This window comes from Peromyscus californicus, unplaced genomic scaffold (genome assembly GCF_007827085.1).
Source record: "Peromyscus californicus insignis strain IS unplaced genomic scaffold, ASM782708v3 Scaffold_24__1_contigs__length_46423439, whole genome shotgun sequence".
NCBI lineage: Eukaryota > Metazoa > Chordata > Mammalia > Rodentia > Cricetidae > Peromyscus > Peromyscus californicus.
The window spans coordinates 5530591-5551464 of record NW_026294535.1 but is presented as its reverse complement, the minus strand read 5'-3'; the positions used below and the strand labels follow the sequence as shown (position 1 = coordinate 5551464).

At 45.9% G+C, this 20874-nt stretch overlaps 1 protein-coding gene across 1 annotated transcript in view; it reads left to right on the top strand.

Moving 5' to 3' along the window:
* Stab2 (stabilin 2) overlaps window positions 1-20874 on the top strand; it is a 177669-nt gene that overhangs the window by 31193 nt on the left and 125602 nt on the right. The window contains exons 6-17 of the mRNA XM_052753018.1: window positions 174-269; window positions 2951-3076; window positions 3434-3630; window positions 5202-5335; window positions 10690-10823; window positions 12385-12467; window positions 13736-13885; window positions 15961-16101; window positions 16646-16702; window positions 16849-16974; window positions 20068-20121; window positions 20425-20505. Coding sequence (XP_052608978.1) covers window positions 174-269; window positions 2951-3076; window positions 3434-3630; window positions 5202-5335; window positions 10690-10823; window positions 12385-12467; window positions 13736-13885; window positions 15961-16101; window positions 16646-16702; window positions 16849-16974; window positions 20068-20121; window positions 20425-20505 — 1379 coding nt within the window. The remainder of the gene's footprint in view (window positions 1-173; window positions 270-2950; window positions 3077-3433; window positions 3631-5201; window positions 5336-10689; window positions 10824-12384; window positions 12468-13735; window positions 13886-15960; window positions 16102-16645; window positions 16703-16848; window positions 16975-20067; window positions 20122-20424; window positions 20506-20874) is intronic.

The window sequence follows — 20874 nt, the reverse complement described above, 5'->3', positions numbered from 1 at the left end:
CCAATTCAAATAAAAGAAACACGAAGCCAAGATTCAAGCTAGTCTCTCTGGGAGTCTCCCCCACCTCATTGTGCAGAGAGTCTCAGAAGGGCTGTCTGAGACTGTGACCCTTCCAGGGTCTTTAGGAGCAATCTCTTTGAGATAACGACCCCTCCCCCATTGTCTGCCTCCAGTGTGCAACTGTGCCCACGGTGTGTGCAACAGCGGACTCAACGGTGACGGAACCTGCGAGTGCTTCTCTGCGTACAGGGGCCCCAGGTGTGACAAGCGTAAGTGACTCTGGTTCCTCCCGGCTACACCAGACCAAAGAGATGCGGGGATATGTTTCTCTTCTCCATTTGTTACTGGGGCTCCACCTTGGGGGAAGGGGAGTGATGGGTTGTCAAATGTTTTGTAAGAGGAGGCCAAAAATTAAGCAAGCACGGTAAAAAGAGCTAAAGAGTTAAGAAAGGGGGGAGGTGGGTAGAGCAGTGGGTGGCGTGGCCAGAGCTGTGCTGTAGGGAGGCTGAGCAGGAGGCAGCGTGAAGGGAGGGGGCGCAGAGGGAAGGATTCAGGCTGGGAGACCAAGAGGGGCCATCGCAGTAAGCTAGTCCATAACGGAGACAAAGAATGTTCGGAGTTACAGAAACATCAACAATCACAGACAACAGAAGAGTCTCCAAAGCCATGTGACTTACCCAAGGGCACAGGAATGGCAAACAGAAGTGGGGTTCAAAGCATTGGGGCCCGTGGGAAATCATTTCAACAGTCTATGACACCAGGTCCAGGTTGAAGATGAAGAGCAGGGGTGAGTTAGACAAAGGGGGGCCGGTAGAAGGTGAGGACACTGTGGAAGAGTGGCTGGAAACCACAGAGAACTCCAGGGCACGGGGAGAACTCAGGAAGGGCATACCTGGAAGGAGGTGGCCATCCCCACGCCTGGTTAGACATGGTCATGATGGCAGCCCACTGGAAAGTCAAGAAATTGATGGTTTCCCCCAGGCTAGCATTGGACCACAGTCACGTGGCAGTCCTGAGCAGCCCTCTGGGGACCTGGTGAGTGAGGCTGGTAAGCCAGGATGCAGGCTACAGGTTAACCTAGAGTGTTTAGTGTCTCTGTGGGAAGGGCTGTAGGAAGTGAGCACTGGGTCCAGGCCCGGGATGCAGCATTACAGAAGGACAGTGCCCTCTGGGTGCATAGCCTGGGCAGACATCCCACTGAGGCCTGTGTAGCAGCAGCAACACGCTGAGCTCTTTGCCCTGCATCCCAGAGCTGCTCCTGCCTGTTACATTGCCCTGCCAGCGCCCTCTACTGGTAAGACTTAATTCTCTCTAGAAAGGAGAACCTTCCTTTCACACCCCTATTCAGTCCTAGCTCAGCCATGACAAAGCAGTTTCCACCAAGTGAATTGGAAAATGAGATATTTAAAAAACAAAAAAACAAACAAAACAAACATCTTGGTCATATTTCACCTGTGACGCTAGGCTCAGTCAACTTATCTTCTGGATTTTAGACTCCTATAGAATAAAAAAGGTTAGAAAAGTTTGGAATTCCTCAGAGGACAAACTCCTTTTATTGAAAGCCCGAGGTGTGTATGTACTGTGGGAGTGGCAAGTCCATGAACCAGCCCTCTCTCCTCGGCAGAGGAGACCGCCCTGCAAACTGTCCATTCACAGGAGCCCCAGGTGGGCGGGATGACCTCTGTGACCTCAATCAGCCTCCTTCCAACCTCCACCCATCACTGCCCAGTGGACCTATGAACAGATGCCTTCTCAGCAAGACAAGGACCCAGTCCAGAAAGCTTCCCAAGGAAGAACACTGTCAAACTCGCTTCTGAGTGAAAAATAATTTTTGTCAAATCAAAAGATAAACAAGAGAATGGGACAAAAAAATATTTGTAATACTCATGGCAGGTACACTTTTATTAATGTGAAGACCATGGCTGAGTTTTAAAAATAGACCTAGGAGCAGCTAATGCTCAGAATCAGACATGAGAAGCAGCAATAACCACAGGGTGAGAAGCCCACAAGTAACTGCGCTAACACACATGACACCAGACTGAAGTCAGGTGACAACTCTGGAGGGTGATTTTGTTCAGTTTTGATTTCTTGCCCATTCTATTCCTCAGTTTGCAGATGGATTATGACCATCTATGGGAAAGAGGGATGGCGGTGGAGGTGTAGATTCCTACCAGCAAAGGGAGGAGTGCTGAGGCCCTACTTGTAGGAATTTACCCTGAAAATGGGGAGGGCTGGGAACGGGTAGGTAAAAACACATGGACCAATAAATCCAGGGCTTAGCATCTGTAAGAAAAAACAAGCTGGAAATAACCTGAGTGTTGAACTTGGATGAATAAATTTAGGTACGTCCTAAACTAGTTAAGTTAATGCCAACTTCTATATGATATAAGCACAAAAAACTTCAAGGGTTTAACATTATGGTTCTCAAGCCATATACCAGAGCACCACATCAAAGCCATGAGCTACTTTGGGATTATTTAAATTGATGAGAGAAACATAGAGAGTGGAAATATGCACCTCACCCATGCCATAAGACCTTCTAGCCTGGGTTAGTTCATAATTCCACAGATCACTCAACATTTTTTCCATGACATGGTATCTTTGCCCAGTTGCCTGTTTAGTGGTTGTTGTGGTTAAAAGTAAGTCCCAGAGCTGGGGCGGCGACTCCGTGGATTAGAGAACTTGCTGTGGAAGCATGAGGACCTGAGTTTAAACACCAGAGCTGGGTGTGGCTTGCACACATAGAACTCCAGCACCGTAGGACCCAAAGACAGGGGGATAGTTGGGGCTTACTGGCTATGAGCCTATCTCAGCTCCAGTGAGAGACCCTGTTGCAAAGGACCATGACTACTTAGCAAGTTTGAAGCCAGCCTAAGTTACAAGAGGTCCTGTCTCCAAACAATCACAATTATCCTACTAAGGGGAGTCCCTCCATTGTCTTCCTGTGTAGCCATCCCTGAGTGTGCCGCCTTGCTCTGCCCAGAAAACTCCAGATGCTCACCTTCCAGCAAAGATGAAACCCAACTCAAATGCAAATGCCTTCCCAGTTACGAAGGTGATGGCCAACACTGCAAGCGTGAGTAGGAACCCACCCTGTTTGTGCTTCTGCGTAGTTCCGTAAGAAATACACAGAGCTCCAGCCGAAAGCTTGGGGCTCTTCAAAGCATGGCAGATTCCCCTTCTGTAGTCAAGCACGTGAAGAGACCACATCAACACAGAATTCACAATTATGATTCCTGATGTTCCTGTGTGAATCTGTTTGGTAGAGCGGGGTAGTCAAATGGGACGAAAGGATCTTTTTCCTCCTGAACACTACTACCCAACTGCCTTTGTGCCTGTGGTTCATTTGAGCCACAGTTTCCTGGCATGGCGTTTCTCTCTCCTCCATCTCTGAGTGTGCTAACCATCTCTCATTGTCTCACTGTCTCTCAAGCCATCAACCCGTGTTTAAAAAACATCTGCCACCCTCACGCGAGTTGTTCCTACCTGGGGCCAAATCGGCACAGTTGCTCGTGCCAAAAAGGCTACGTCGGGGACGGTCAAGTGTGTCTTCCAGTAGACCCCTGCCAAACAAACTTTGGAAACTGCCCTACAAAGTCTACAGTGTGCAAATACGATGGGCCTGGACAGGTGAGCTAAAAACACATGGAACTGATGTGTCCAGAAAGAGGGACAGGAGCTCTAGTAACCCAGACACTGGGGGCCTTCCTGTTCTGGTCCCCCATGCTCAGTTTGATGTTCCTCTCTAGGCAGTCCTCATTGCGTTCAGGGCCTGATCACAGGACTTCCCTAAGCTATCTGTCCGCCAAACTCCACATTCCCAGCCCCCACCCCAAGTCAAGACTTAGCCGCCCTGTATTATCTCCAAACCTCATCCCATGTGGAGACTGACAAAATACAGACAGAATTCAAAATTAGACTGGATTAGTTTGACCAAAGTCATATGAATGCAGTCAACATCCACCTTCAGTTCTCTGATCTCAGTAATGTCATTTTGGATTAAGGGAGATCCTAAGAGCCCAAAAGGATGGAAACTTAGCAAAAGCCAGCAACACTGACTGGTTGTAGGGACTGAGGATATCGTGGGCAAGACACCATCCCTCTGAATTTCATTATGACCTTCAGTGATTAAAAAAATTGCCCTGGCCTGGAGAACTTTACTGAGGAGAACAGTCGAAAGAGCCCTGTCCCCTGTAAGACTTGTCCATCAAGTACTTAGACTGGTCCATAAAGTACTTAGACTTGTCTATTAAGTACTTAGTGGATACTAATTGTGGCCTTGACTACAGTCATGTTCATGTGGAGAATTGTTACATAGGATGAAGAAAAGGCTCAGTGAATAACCCAAGCACAGGGTGCCCCTGGTGGGAATGTTGTCGAATTCTGCAGAGAATCTGCTCTATCTTCCCCCTGAGGAGTAGGTGTATCATGCAGCATTCTCCACACCAATTTCTGAGCCAGGTTTGCATAATAAAAAAAACTCAAAGAACTCAAAGTTCTCTTTCTTAATATGCAGGCTGCTGTGGGAAAACCCATGCTATGCCATGAATGTCAGAGCTTAGAAATGAGACCTAAGATAAGACTTTGTCTCTTTAAAAATGAGCCCCAAGGCAGGCTTCGAGGGCTTAGGGAGCCTTTGTTTTTCATATAGAAGCAACATATTGCATCACCTCAGGATTTTTCATCTCAGTGTTGTGCATATTTTGAATTGCATCATTCTTTGTTGGGTAAAATGTTTACAGCATCCTTCATCTCTAGTACCTCTTCTTGTAACAGTGAAAAGTTTCTCTAGATATTGTCCAGGTCTCCTCCTCCACTGAAAACCAGTATTCTAGAGGAATGGTACCTCCCATCTGAATGACATCCTCTATTGACCTACAAGCTGTCTAAAGGGATTCATGTGTGGGGTTAAGGTTCAGAAAACAATAAAATTAAAAATCCAAACTTTGCAAACAAGGGATATGAGCTTTCTAACAGGAAGGATATACAACCATGAGTTCTATTTCTGGAAATTTTGACAAGTGTTTTGTGTAAGCCCACACTCAGTCCTGTTTACTGTTATCGCCTGTGGGAGAATATACATATAGATTAAAGAGTAGCAGCTGATGAGACTAACTGGAGTCCAGTTTGGTTTTCTCTCTCCATCTCTTTTTGCTTGTTTGTTTGTTTCATTTTGTTTTTTCTCTCTCCATCTCTTAAAGTCTCACTGCGAGTGTAAAGAACATTACCGTGATTTTGTACCAGGAGTGGGGTGCAGTATGACCAACGTCTGTGAATCAAACAACCCATGTCATAAGAATGCGAACTGCAGCACCATCGCACCAGGCCAGACCCAGTAAGTCTTCTCCATCTCACTAGATCTTTCCCAGATGGAGGAAGTGGGAACCAGTCAATGTGGTAAGTTCCTTGAAGGAGAGGAAGCATTTCTTTTTTTTCCTTTTTTCTTTTTTTCTTTTCTTTTTTTTTGGGGGGGTGGAGCATTTCTTAATCAGCCCTATATCCACTCCATCCCAGGTAGTAAGGGGCATAATAAGTATTCCTTAGATCTGTTTAATTGGTGAGTCAGTCAATACTTATTTCCTGCCTGATGACTGTGAGAATACTCTGAGCATTGACTTGGCCCAATATTTGGGCTTAAGGGAACAGAACCCAAAGGAAACTGCTGTACCTGGGGAAACAAATGGCTGTTGGGATTGCAGTAGTTAGGCCACTAACATACACTCCTGCTTCAACATTCCTGGGACAGTGCTTGTGAATGATACAGAATAAGACTGGAAAAAGTGAATAAGCATGAGAGGTTATTTCCTGGACACCAAGTTTTAGAGCAAGTTTACCATGAGGGAAAACATTTGGATGCGAATTCCCAAGGCAGGGGCAACTTTCATTGTGGGAGGGGAATGATGAGGAGAGTTTAAAGACCGAAGGTTAAGCTGGGCATGGTGGCAGATGCCTTTAATCCCAGCACTTGGCAATCATAGCTCTGTGATTCTGAGGCCAGCCTTGTCTACACAGCAAGTTCCAAGGCAGCCAGGGTGACTTAATGAGACCCTGTCTCAAGAAAGAAAGTAAGGAGGGAGGGAGGGAGGGAGGGAGGGAGGGAAGGAGGGAAAGAGGGAGGGGAGAGAGAGAGAGAGAGAGAGAGAGAGAGAGAGAGAGAGAGAGAGAGAGAGAGAGAGAGATGAGGTTAAATCATGGCTTTGGTACCTCCCCAGTGCATGCCCTTGGAAAGGGGACACTACATGCCTGTGTACACAAAAGTGATGTCTACTCATTAGAGCTGAGGGACAGTGATGTGAGGAAATGCTGTTGTACAAACTCCAAGTGGGCGTGCTGTGTTTTCACTAGGGATTGAGCGGAAGCTATAACCCATGTCCTTAGACTCTCAGACCAATGTCTGTGCCACTTAGTTCTCATAGCCATCCACCTCTATGAAGGACATATGCTTCATCTGTGAGCTCAAAACCGTGGTTACATCTAATCAGGCAATCATAAAACTGTCTCTTTCCTCCCAGAAGCCAGCCACTTCAACTTTCTCAAGGCTTATCCTTTATAATTGGGTCTTCAGTGCGCAGGGTTTTTCTCAGATGAATTTTATGTCATCGCACTCTCTGTAGATAAATATACTAGATGTGGATGGAGTACCAGGCTTGGATATCAGGACCCCTGTGCTTACATTACAACTCTGTCACTTAACCTCCATGAGCTAATGGTTCTTAAGCCATAGAGTGGAGAGAACTGTATCTCCAATCAGGACTGTGACGAGGACCATATGAAATTACCTTTGTCTTGCCTTGAGCAGAGACTTACACAGAAATAACACACACCAGCGAACCACAGCCATGCATTGAGGTACACTGGCCCTCAAGACACATGAATACATGGGCACACCTCCTCCTCCAAGTCTAGGGAAGTGGAGAGATAAATAAACCAGCATGTTCCTTTTACCTCCCTGCTAGAAAGTCTGAGCAGACCACCTAATAGGATCTCTCTCCTTCATGTTCAGAAAGACAGAAATAGAAAAATGAAAACAGAATAACAGAACAGTGTGAGCTTCAACCAAACCTGTGTTTAGGGTGTTCACTAGAACCAACAATGAATTTTAGGACCGTGTGCGCCACTTGTCAGCCTTCCTACCTTTTCCTCCCCCAGAAAGCAAAACATCTGCACCTTAAAGAGGCCAAGACAGAAAGTCTGACTGGACGAGATTGGTAAAAGGAGAAGCCGTTGTCTCTTGAGCAATGTACAATAGTTGATCTGGATTAAAGGATTTGTTAAGTTATGTCTCAACACAGCAAGTTTCTGCAGACTCTCAAACCCATACCATTAGTAACAGGAGACCACCAATCAGGAAGAAGGGCTCAAATGTAAACTCCACCACTCATCACTAGGGTCATCTTGACGAAGTCTAAACTCTAAACACAATCTCCTTACCTTAGGAGAGAGCAAGAGACCACCTTTTCCCATGAAGAGCTGGCTACATTTGCTCTCTAAACTCTATTTTTACTATTGCTAAAAAGAGCAAATGGTGTCATTCTTGTGATAGGCGTCACTTCCCATTCTACTAATCAGTAGGGTAGGAAATGAGGGGCAATAGGTAGAGGAGAGGAGCTTCCACTGATGTAATTCATCTTGACTGAAAAGAACCCGAGCCAGACTGAGCCAGGCTGAAACGTCAGCTTGAAAACAGCAAGTTTCACATTCCAACCACACAAAAGTGCAACAGTGGTGAACATTAGTGATGTTCTGGATCAGCAGTCAGGTCTTTTTGTTCATTACGTCCAGTAGAAAGGGGGCTGGTGAGTGCTCCAAGTCCCTTTCCTAAGAGCATTAATCCCATTGTGAGGCTCCACCTTGATGACCTAACATGTCCCCAGCTCCTAACCTATCACTCCCTAAATTCTCCTGTTGAAATCTCCTGAGTGATTGGAATAAAAGAAATGAAGGAAGCAGCTGATCTAAGATCTCTGGAATAACTACACCAGCTCAACTTACACAACATCCAGAGTTACTAATGCTGACACACAACATAAAATGCAAACGGCTTGTGGGTGTTTTTAAAGCCTTAAGACCATGGAAGATATTTATACTCAATAAAAAAAAAAACTCTTCACCAAAGAGGCAAGAAGGTTCCACCTCTTTGCACCACAGAAAAACTGAGAATATTCAAGTCAGAAAACCATCACAAAGGCTTGGACTTTGGCCTGAGGTTTAAAGTAAAAATTTAAAATAGTTATGTCTCCTACATTCCTCAATGCTGAGGCCATTAAGACAGGATTCTCACTTCCCATGAAACAGGCCGTTGACCTCATAAGGACTGGCAGAAAGAAAGATCCTTAGGAGCTGGCAAGAGTTCCACATCGTGTCCTGGCAATTGTCTTCAGATGCAGCCCGTGTGGCTTGTACTGAGACTAAATCTCCATGGTTGAGGACCACATCACTTCACAGAGCTGTAATCTTTCATTAGCTCCCACTCCTTAATTAGTATGGTGTGGCACTTAACGGTCAGATGAAGGGTCAGTACTGTCCGTAGAGGCAGTCAGAGAAAGGACATATCAGCCTTTTAAAAGAAAACAAAGTATGGTGTGGTACAACTGTGTCGAAGAACTTGGAAAGCTGGAGCAGGAGGCTTGAGAATTTGAGGCTAGCCTGGACTACATAGTGAGATCCTATTTAAAACATGTATCAGTTTAGCGCTTCTGGGGCTTATGGTGGGCCCAGTTCTTGTATATTATTCTGTAAGAGAAGGAGTCAGGTGGGTTGGGACATTCGGTAACAGGTTTCTCTTTGGAGGAAATCACTTTGAGGTTCAGTGAAGGGTGGATTGGAGAACAGAACAAGAAAGGCAGAAAGTCCAGTTAAAAGACCATGGCTGCAGTCCAGGCAACAGGATTCTGAGAGGTTTGTCCCACAGACTTGAAGATAGATCTGTTTTCCAAGAGCATAGATGGGTTCGTGAGAGTGTAGCTATTCTCTGGGATACAGCCCCAAACATATCACCTCTGTGCTTGGTGGGAACCTACCAGTACCTCTGCAGCTCCCTTAGCTCTACTCTCTGGAAAGTTCTTCCCCTTCCTCCCGCTTGGTCCCTCATTTATCTCCCGGATCCTCGTCAATCTCACCTTCCTACACACTGTCTCGGTTTCAGCTGTGAAGTCTTCTGAAAAGGGGCAGGCGGCTGCCAGTGCCACCTGATTCAGAGCCGAGTGCTACATTTTCAGGAATTTCCCAGACTTCTTGACACCATGTTAGTAGTCTGAAATTAGCCAAGGTACACTGATAAACCGCTGAGATTGTCAAATGCTGTCAGTCAATGCTTTCCCGCCCGCCCCTTGAGAGTCAGTTCTTAGACATCGGCCAGCATGCCACAGCTAACACATTTTCGCCTCTTTTTCTTACGAAACTAAATTGTTGCATTAAATTTCTGTGGTTTCTCTGGCTCCTCAAGCATATATATTTGACTTAATTCCTGCTTAGTGGGTGACGATTGATCAGGAATGTCTTAAAGACCTGGCCCTGTTCTACATTCTGGAGTGACCACCATGAACAAAGACACCCAAAGCCTTTGCTCTCACTGGAGAGGAAGTAGATATTTATCACATAACCAGACTGATCAGGCTTTACAGTACAGTGAGAGGGCGTGCAAGGAGAGCTGACTCAGAGTGGGGGTGGGCTCCGAGGCATGGTGCTGGGGAGTCACAGCACCAGGAGCTGGAGACAGCTGCATCTGCAGTCAGGGCGCAGAGAGGACACTTGTGATCAGGAAGCAGGGAGGACACTTGTGATCAGGAAGCAGGGAGGACACTTGTGATCAGGAAGCAGGGAGGACACTTGTGATCAGGAAGCAGGGAGGACCCTTGTGATCAGGAAGCAGGGAGGACCCTTGTGATCAGGAAGCAGGGAGGACACTTGTGATCAGGAAGCAGGGAGGACACTTGTGATCAGGAAGCAGGGAGGACACTTGTGATCAGGAAGCAGGGAGGACACTTGTGGTCAGGAAGCAGGGAGGACACTTGTGATCAGGAAGCAGGGAGGACACTTATGATCAGGAAGCAGGGAGGACACTTGTGGTCAGGAAGCAGGGAGGACACTTGTGATCAGGAAGCAGAGTGATGAGTGCTTGTGCCCAGTCCTTCCCCTTTTTGTTCAGTCCAGGATCCCAGTCCAGTGAGTGGTGCCCCCCACGATTAAAGTGGGTTTACCCTCCTCAGTGAACCTAAGCTAGATAATCTCACCAAGGCATGTCCATAGATTTGCCTCCAAGGTGGCTCTAGAGCCGACCAAGTTGGCAGTCGATTTTAAGCCTCCTGGGTAGCTTGTCGTGCATGGAGGCCCTTGAGTCTACATTTGTTGCAAACATCACAAGTGGTTCTTATGTGGATGGTGTCTGGACTGCACTCTGCAAATTACTTCTACTAAGAACATACAAAGCTATCCAGTGTTTATAAGTGTGTGTGTGTGTGTGTGTGTGTGTGTGTGTGTGTGTGTGTGTGTGTGTGTTATAGTCTCTAAACCCCTGCTGGAAAAACAACCAGGTTCTGCGCTGACGGCTCACTAAGTCTGTGCCTCTCCCGGCCTCTCCAGTCCCGTCCATCATATGGCTCTCCTTAACTGTGAAATGAAGCATTGGGCTGTGTCCTCTCAGCTCAATGGCCCCAAGGCCCTGAGAATGTGATTCCACCCTCTCTCTAGATGCACTTGCCAGAAAGGTTACATGGGCGACGGCCTGACCTGCTATGGAAGCATCATGGAGAGACTCAGAGAATTGAACACTGAACCCAGAGGAATGTGGCAGGGAAGGCTGACCTCTTTCATCTCGGTCCTGGGTATGTAGAGTTCCTCCTCAAGGGCAGCCCCCCCTCTCTCAAGCCAGGGCCTCTGCAAAGCACAAGCAGGCAGAAAGGGACAGACGAAGCTGGTACACTGGGGCTCACCCTTGTAGGGATAGGCCATGCTGGGGATGAGGAAGAGTAGATGGCTGTTTCCAAGGAGACAGCTGTTGCCAGGCAGATGAGCAATACAAGATTAATAGCCAGAGAACTGAGGCCGGGGTCATGACGTCGCCATAGATTAACAGACTAGCAACAAGAGCGCGAGGGACAGCCACTGATGTAAGAGATTGTCCCTTTTTGCCTAAACTTCCTATGTTTTTCAAGGATGAATAAACGTTGGCAGAGAACACGGAGAATAGAGAATCACTAAAGCTCCATGGTCGTATCCATGTGCAGCGGGGAAGGTGTCATTTGAATTTTGGACAAATCTTGCTTGTGTTCACCCTTAGCTGGAAGCTACTAATTAACCCGTAGTGGTAACAGATATTCTTGGAGCCCTAGGCAGCATGATAGCACAAAGCATGCTCATGCGTCCCCAAATGCCTTCCACAAACCATTCCCCCATCCTCTGAAGGACAGGACATCACAGCTCATCAGAGCACTGGGTAAGACCTCAGCCAAGCATGGATTCGGCCAATCAGCAAAAATATAAAACACAGACCTGACCAAACAGAAACCTTAAAATGGCAGCATTGATGTGAGAACTGGCCGAGCGTGCTAAAACGATTTCCCAGAAAGGACACAGTAAAGAAGTCAGTGTCCTTGCAGGCCAATGCTGTGTTCTCTGAATAGTTTTTACTCTCATTCCTGTGTGATACTCTACTCTTTGCAAGGCCTCCTAGGGAGAATCAAGCACTTCAGACGTGGTTGGGCTTGAGAAGAACCCTGCAGCAATCCCAGGACACTACATGAGAACAGGAAGTGCAGAGTGTCCTCTGAAGAATCGACGCCACATACAAACATTTGCCTAGACAGAGCCCTGTTTACCTTTCACCTTCCCCAGGCATCTTGCTCCTATGTGACAGCACAGAGCCTGGTGTAAAGTCCCAGCATCCCCTGGGTGATGGAAACCCGCTAGCTATGTAAGTAACCTGCAAGGCTCAGAGCAGAATGCAAATGCAAGGTCCTTTGTTCAAATATTCTGCTTTTCAAGAGGGCGCCCATGGAACAGGAAGTCTATGGTGGGCTCCTCTGAGCTGCCCTTGGATGGAACCAAGGGCTGCTTCCTTACAGGTGAAGATGAGCAGCTCAGCCAGCCAGGTACATGGTCAGGGATGTAGGGAGTGTCCAAAGACCTTGTCACACCCCGCCCTTTCATGGCAGAGCATCCAGAAGCCACAGATAAGTCTTAGAGAGTTCCAGGAATATGTAAAACCAGCACATCACAGTACTGTCTGCTCTTAGAGAGTCTCAGTTTACCAACGACACCACAGAGCAACAGAACAGACCGGCCCGACACAAGACACATACACACACACACACCCTAACACTTTCACTTCCCATGCACCTCTGACCCTCATGACATTTTCTTTCGTTGTGTGTTTGGACTCTTAAGACAGAACCTATGCCTGGCCACTGAGCAACCTGGGACCCTTCACAGTGCTGCTGCCCTCAGACATGGCACTGAAAGGATTTGACGTGAGTATCTAAAACAACCCCATCCGAGGGGCCAACATAAAAGGCCTGAGCAGGCAGTATCTTATTTAAAGTGAGAAACCTCTATTACAGTCAAGATAAGGATGCTGGGTGTCTGAGTCACTGTTCTATTGCTGTGAAGAGACACCATGACCGAGGCAGCTTATAGAGGAAATCGTTTAACTGGGGGCTTGCTTACAGTTTCAGAGGGTGAGTCCATGACCATCGTGGAGGGGGCCGTGGTGACAGGGAGGCATGGTGATTGAGCAGTAGCTAGGAGCTTGCATCCTGACCCGTAGGCAGCAGGGGGAGAGAGAGAGGAGAGAGAGAGAGAGAGAGACAGACAGACAGACAGACAGACAGAGACAGAGAGACAGAGAGGAAGAGAGGAAGGGAGAGAGAGACAGACAGACAGACAGAGACAGAGAGACAGAGAGGAAGAGAGGAAGGGAGAGAGAGAGAGACAGACAGACAGAGACAGAGAGACAGAGACAGAGAGAGAGAGACAGAGACAGACAGAGACAGAGAGACAGAGAGGAAGAGAGGAAGGGAGAGAGAGAGAGAGAGAGAGGGAGAGAGGGACCTGGCATAAGCTTTTGAAATCTCCTGTGTCTCTTCTGCTGTGGAGAAAGGACAACGTCACAAGCCTTCATCCAAGGCACTTTGGGCAGTGGCGGTGGCGGGGTGGGGGTGGGGGGAGTCCTCCTCTTTAGTATATGAAATTTTTACAGAATTCATTTTAAAAGTATGTGTTGACTGTTGACTATGGAGTAGTAACAGAAACGCAGACTTGGTCCCGTAAGTTTACTGTTCACAAGCATCATCCTTCCATTCTACCTGCTTTTTCTTTTTGATGGTCTGCTCTTTAATCGTGTTAACTAAGTGCACCTTTTAAAAGCCTGGGGTGGTACACACCTGTGGCTCCAGCACTCGGGCTACCTTCTCTTTTCATTCAAAAAAAAAAAAAAACCTTGAGAAGCTTTCCTTCTGGTCCCCCTCCTGGATCCTTTGGCCTGGTACCCTCTTTCTCCCCTAGGTACCATGTCAGTTCTAGGGGGGCATCCCCTGGTGTCTGCCAGTGTACTGGCCATCAACTCTGACTCTGGTTTCCACTCCCTTCAAGGCCTGTGCTCACCTGAAGCATCATCTCTGTCTGACAGAGCCCCACAGGGCACTCCAGCTTGGGTGTCTTTGATGATGAATGAGGCATGGAATGGATTATAAACACTCATTTCCTTCAAACATCATCCCAGCTGGCTCTCTTTTCTTAGGTAAAGGAGCTTTTGATGGACAGCGAGGCTGCTCGGTACTTTGTGAAGCTCCACATCATTGCTGGGCAGATGAGCATGGAACAGATGAACGACACAGACATCTTCTATACATTGACTGGAAAGTCAGGGGAAATCTTCAACAGGGATGAGGTCAGAATTTCTCTGAATTTCACTCCTGTGACACACTAGGGCAACAAGGGGGCCAGAGGGAGTTAGAAAAACTGTTACAAAAAAGGGGGACTCTAGTGTTTGGCTTGGGTCTGGCTTGAGTTAGCTTTCAAGGCAACCATCATTCAGCTGCCACTGTTAATCCCACAGATGTGAGGAGAAAGACCATTGACCCATCATCATGGCCAAATTATTAGAGCAAGCAATTAATTAAAGCAAGCTTTTTTTTTTTTTTTTTTTTTTTTTTTTTTTTTTGGTGCGTGTACATGAGCTATTTCTCCCTAATGGTGAGGTTCAAGAGATCAGCATTGGGCATGGGCGAGATAAGGGTTTTTATAGTTCTGGAGTAGGGGGTTTCCAAATGGGGGGTTTGGCGAGAAAACAGGAGCAGAACATAAGCATAACAAGTTGGTCATAACAACCTCCTGAAACAAAGGCATGGTTGCAAGCTGGTCATAACAAGGTGGTCATAACAAGAGGTGGTCATAATAACCCTTTGAAACAAAGACATGGTTGTTGTTTCCTGGAAGAGGCAGTACAGAACCATTTGTAGTTAAGGTTACAGGTGGGGCATAGCCCAATCCTAGAGAAATCAATTTAACCAAAAATAGGAATGAAACTACTTTGTCTTTACTATAAAATGTCTTTCAAGCCTAAGAGGGAGGCAGGCTGGTTTACCACCACCATGAAGTTCAAGTGCTGTGAGCCTGCTTCCTGGAAGCCCTGGCCCCAAAACATCAGCATTCCTCTTAGGAAAGGAAGTGAGTGGAATGTGTTTGCTTTAGGTTGCTGGCATTGATCCATTGTCTTTGTTCATTCTGCTTGTTTTCTATTTTTTTTTTTTTTTTTTGGTTTTTCGAGACAGGGTTTCCCTGTGTTGCTTTGCGCCTTTCCTGGAACTCACTTGGTAGTCCAGGCTGGCCTTGAACTCACAGAGATCCACCTGGCTCTGCCTCCCGAGTGCTGGGATTAAAGGCGTGCGCCACCACCGCCCGGCCTTGTTTTCTATTTTTAATAAGACTACCTCACTTCCCTTCACAAACTGTTTGTGTTACTACTAAGCTGGGGACCTGTGATTAATAGGTGTGTGTGTGTGTTGTGTCCTAGGCTGTTGTATTTCACCTAGTATCAATAGTTGTCAGACTGTTGAGTGTTCTTTCCATGCTAAGTACAGGTGTAAATCTTTATTTGCATTATGTAAAACAACTCTGGAAAGAGGGCTTATGAGAATCCTTATTTTTCCTATGGGACAGTGGAGAGGTCACACAGAAAATATCTGAGCCAGGATTCAAGTGTGGATCTAACTGACACCAATCTGCTACACTATGTGTGAGAGACTGGATGATGTGAGAACAGGATAGAGCAGTGTGCATATGACATGGGACATGCATATATCCATGTATTCATTCATTGATATTTATTGTCTGTAATTCTTAAGAGTCACATAAGAGGAAGAAGCAATTAGCTCCAGTCACTCATTCAACAAATGTATGCATTGTGTACCTTCTTTGTGCAATATATTCAAGCAATAGTTCTCAACCTTCCTAATGCTGCAACCTTTAAATACAGTTCCTCATGTTGTGGCTACCCCAACCATAAAATTATTTTGTTGCTACCTCATAACTGTAATTTTGCTACTGTTATGAATTGTAGTGCATATCTGATATACAGAATATCTGATATGTGACCCCTGTGAAAGGGTTGTTTGACTCCCAAAGGGGTCACAAACCACAGGTTGAAAACCACTGTATTAAAGCGAGAGATGCAATGCAATCAATTGGATTGTTCCACCCTAGTGGAACTTGCAGCTTATTGGAGGAAATCCTACACTGACTTGCCCAAAGTTTTGCATGTGATACTCATCGGTGATGACATACACTATCTCATTTGAACTTAGTGGAAACAGTGCAAGGTGAGTCAGGCAGACGTCTTCATCCTCATGTAAGATCATGTGATTTCTTCCAAGTCTCACAGCCACAGGACTTCAGACTTCTAATTGTTTTCTTTCCAGAATGCCTTATTAATATTATTTACTTTTTCTTTCTTTGATATTTTAGGACAATCAACTAAAGCTCCAACTTCGTGGAGGCAAAAAAGTGAAAATAATCCAGGGGAACATCGTTGCTTCAAATGGGCTTATACACATCCTTGACAGAGCCATGGACAAGACAGAGGCCACACTTGAGAGCAACCCCAAGGTGAGACAAGTCAAGTATCAGTGAGGTCAGCCCATGTCCACCTTCTTTGCTGCCTGGAAACTCACATCCAAGAAGAAAGTGTTTGCCAGCACTTAGCCTTCAAGGAGGGTCTCAAGCTAAGAAAAGACAGGACAACTTGTCAATTTTCAGTAGACTTCTGAGTGTTTCTGCAGAGAGAAAGGAAGCCATGCTGGGAATGTTTTCATGGATTTTTCTTACCCTCATTTATGGTCATATGGGACAGCTCAGCCTGGTGCTCTGTTGTCGTGGCAGTTCACACCTGTGCTGCATGAAGAGCAGTCAGAGTTGTAAAGAATTTCTTCTTCCTGTCTTGCATGATATGGCCAGAGACTGCAGTAGAATGCACAGATTTGGATGACTGGTCAAATCAAAGCAGTTGCAGAATGCATAGCATTATATAAAGTCCTTTATACGTGCCCACGCTTTCACACTAACCTGCCATGTCTCTTAATGTTAAGGTTCATATTCCCTAAATCATTTTATGATTTTCTTACTGACTTTTCAGCAAAATCTCTCTTTTCAGCAAACCATAATGAAAATGCTACAACCAAGATACAGCAAGTTCAGATCTTTGTTAGAGGTATGCCCTTTCGTACATTTCAGAAAAACACTGGTTAAGTCCTTTGTAAAAATCAGCAGAAATGCCAACTTTACGTATTTTCTGGCCACTACTTCAAATATTAATTTGCATGAACAAAAATAAAACATTTGATTTCTCAAATGCAGGCAACCAATGTTGAACAGGCCCTAGATGAGGGTGGTGTTGGTGGCCCATACACCGTTTTTGTTCCAAGTAACGAAGCATTGGATAATATGAAGGCGGGCACCATGGATTACCTCCTTTCTCCAGAGGTAGAGTATCCACTTCCTGACGCACCTCACTGTCCATGCTGGCATTCTCTGGACTACAAATAAGTAAATAAACAAACAATCAAACGTTTTCAGTTCCTTACAATGCTAAAGTCAACCAGAGAATTAAAGCTTCAGTTGGCCATTTAGGGCCAGGCCTGGACTAAACTTTCAAAGAACCAATTGTCGCTGTTAGATGCTCCGGCCTCTCCTTTTCTTTTGATTTCCCTTTTCTCTGCAGTGACCCTTCACTTGTCTACCTCAGTTCTTCAGCACCGCCATTGTTCCCCCTTAAGAGACTGTAGTTTCCTTTATATCAAGATCAAGGTTTAAATGATTGAAATCATCTCTCAGGCTTAACAGACAAAATCCGAAGAGATAAAGAGCTGGCTGTGGAATTTTTTTCACTAAAATGACAAACAAATGGGACAGTTTGATGGTTCCAGATTTGTTCTGTGGCTTTCCAGAAACCACACTGCCATCTCAGCAATGGGCAGGGCTACCAATGATGGGTACTGATGACACAGAATGTGAGAGGTGGGAACCGCCCAGTTCTTTAAAAGCAGTGATTCCCAGACTCCACTGTGGTCAGGAATCACCTGTGGAGCTTATCAAACAAGCAGGTTCTAGGGCCTGGTCCCAAGCATTGTGACTAGTGGCAGTAAAGTGAGACTGAGGAACAGACCTGCAGAACAGAACAGAACACACACCCGCTCTGACACAGGCAACCTCAGCCATGCTGCTGTGGCAACCCCAAATCCTGTTTCCTTTTTGGTTTATAGATTCGTAGATGTAGTCCTTGCTACAATACCTTCAGGTACCAACAAGGACATCTTGTATTCTAAAATGCTAAAGGGGAAAACATACACACACACACACGCACACACACACACACACACACACACATACACACACACACACACACACACACTCACACACACACACTGATAATGCAAAGGACCCAAGTTCACTTCCTAGTACCAACAGAGAGACAATTCCCCTTCTCCCTTTCATTCAATCCAGGACCCAAAGCCCAGGGAGTGGTCCCATTTACAATTAAGATGGGACTTCTCACATTAGTTAACCAGTCAAGACAATCCTCCACAGGCATGCCTCGAGATGCATTCCCAAGTGATTCTAGATTTGGTCATGTTCACAATCAACACTAATCACAGGAAGTGAGAGTGCTCCCAAAAGAAAGGGCAAGGGGGTTCTGAAAGCTCCTGGACAGCTCACATCGAAGCACATTCTGTCAATATGCTGCGTGGCACCAATGACCCTACCCAGACAGGGCTACAACCCACAGTGACCAGAGATTGATTCCTATGTTCCTTCTACCCTTTTCTGCCTTATGTCATGGACCCAACACTAACTCAACTTTAGAAGTGGATTCTCCCATTGATAGATTCTTTCCAGTAGAAGCAAAGCTATAGAAGAGATTCATATCAATCCCTGTATTTTTCAGGAAAACCAAGCCTTGACAGTTAAGAGACTCATTCAAGGTCACACAGAAGCCAAACTGATATGCTACCCAGGCTTCTAAACTCAAGCTAAGTGCTCTTCCTAGCACACCTCCTTTATTTTTAATTTATTGGCACGAATGCTCGGAAAGTGACTGTTGTGTCCCCATTCTGTCCTATCTGAGCACAAGGTGATAATAGCTCAACATGGACATACGTGGTCCTGTCATTCAGAAATTGACCGCCTAGTCTGGTTGGACATGTCTCAGCAATGTTCTCTCTGTATCATCTTCTCTGGTGTCACACACTGAAGCCTGTAGCACTGATGCTATCTCCTACAAGTCCCAGTTTCTTGGAACCATGGAGTAGCTGAGACCCAGAGGCTGATTTGTTCAAGGTTCCATGGTGACCCACCCAAAAGGCCACAAAGCATCTCTTCCAGAGCTAATAGCTGGCGGCAAACTCAGCATTCTTTCTGTAGCACAGCTCCACACATCATACTATCAGCTTGTTGCTATGGCAACTTAATCATTCATCATCCTCACCAGATGCTTTTGAAAATGAACAGAGCAGCCAGACAGTAGGTGTAAGCTAGAATTGGATCAGACAAACTGAGATATGTGGTCATTACTTACAGATAACTCCCCGGCATCATGACCAACGTCAAATGCCAAGAGGAGGCTGAATGAGGGAGGGGGGAGGGGAAACCTCAAGTTCAGCCTGAGCCTTGATGGTGTAAGAACATGTCCCCAAAAAGGACAACCTTCTGGTAGTCTTTAGGCTCTTGGTCTATGATCTTCGCCGTCCAAGCTGTGCTACAGACTCAGCAGAATTTGAGGGCTGGGAAGCTTCTTATGACCAGCTGAGTCAGTGCAGGGGAAGATACCACTGCCACTGCCCCACGGAGTGTGACCTTGTGCTCCTCCATTCTGCAGGTTCAGGCACCTGCCTGCAGTTCTCCCTGAGAGTGCCAGGATCCTAGCTGTGGTAGCGGCAGGGTTGCGCGGCCATAGTTTGGTTTGGTTGGTTGGTTTCTTCCATTAATTGCTCCACTGTTTTGATGTAAGAGGAAATCTTGGCAGTGTCTTAGAAGAAGGGTGATTTCTTTTGAGAGTATGGATGATCAGGGTTCTTACAGCTGAACACTCCTAAAATATCAGTATGCTCCTAAAATATCAGTATATAGCCTGATAAGCAAACGTGATTTATGGAGCAAGTGAGAACCATAAATAGAGGGATGTTATAAAAAAATTCCAAAATGTAACCTAAGACATGCAGCAGAAAGATTGAGCAGAGTGGCTGAAATTGTGGTTCCTATCCTGAGGAAGCTGTGTGACTTGGGTGTGCTTTGATCCTCAGTGTTAGCACACATAAAATGGGTTAATGGTAAGCTCTACTCGCAGGGATGCTGCAGTTACATGAAATGTGTGTGCTATGTTCTTGGAACAGCCAAGAGATTTGATGAATGTCAGCCATTAGTGCATGGAATTTTTCTTATCTTCAGTTTCCCAGTAAAGGGGTTGGGTTATTGTCTTTTATGATTAATATTCAAATTCATTCATGTGAAGGGCCCTCAAAAAAAGAAGCATGTAAAGTTTTCTTCATTGATTGACATAGGATATTGTTTCCTTTGCAGGGCTCTCGGAAACTTCTGGAACTCGTCAGATACCACATTGTCTCATTTACGCAGGTTGGCCCTAGTCTTTCTCCTACTACTTTATCCTTGCTTTTAAAATACCAGATCCTAGTCTTGAGTTCCAATATGTTGGAGCTAGAGAATTATTTGTGACATTTATTAGCTCTGAGCAACCTTCAGTCTATAACTATTGTCTGTGATATTATTAATAGAGAAATCCTTAAAGCCACAAATGCTCATGACATCAAAGCTCCCGTTATTTCATCAATAGTTAAGGACTTTCTTGAAGCAAGGACTGTAAGAAATGGGGACTCTGTGACTCGCTGCAGATGACTCCCTGATTTCTTCCCATTGCAGCTGGAAGTGACCACTCTCATTTCGATGGCTCGTATCAGGAGCATGGCCAATCAGATCATACAGTTCAGCGTAACCCGCAATGTAAGTGAGAAGCCTGTGGCTGGTACTGACTCAGGCATGTTTACTCTGATGCCTCTACATTAACTCACAGACATGAAGTTAAAGCTAGGCAACATCTGTGGGAATGACCCTGTGTATGCAGGTACATGTGTGTACACATGGAGGACAGAGGACCGCCTTAGATGTCATTCTATAGCCTTCCTCCCCTTCGAGACAAGGTCTCTCATTGGCCTAGAGTTCACCAAAGAGGCTAGGCTGGCTGTCCAGTGAGCCCCAGGAATCCACATCTTCACTTCCCCGGTGTTAGAATTACAAGTGCATGCTGTTGTGCCTAGCTTTTAAAAGCCAGGTTCTAGGGATCATGTCCTCCCACAGAAAGCCAAGACTTAC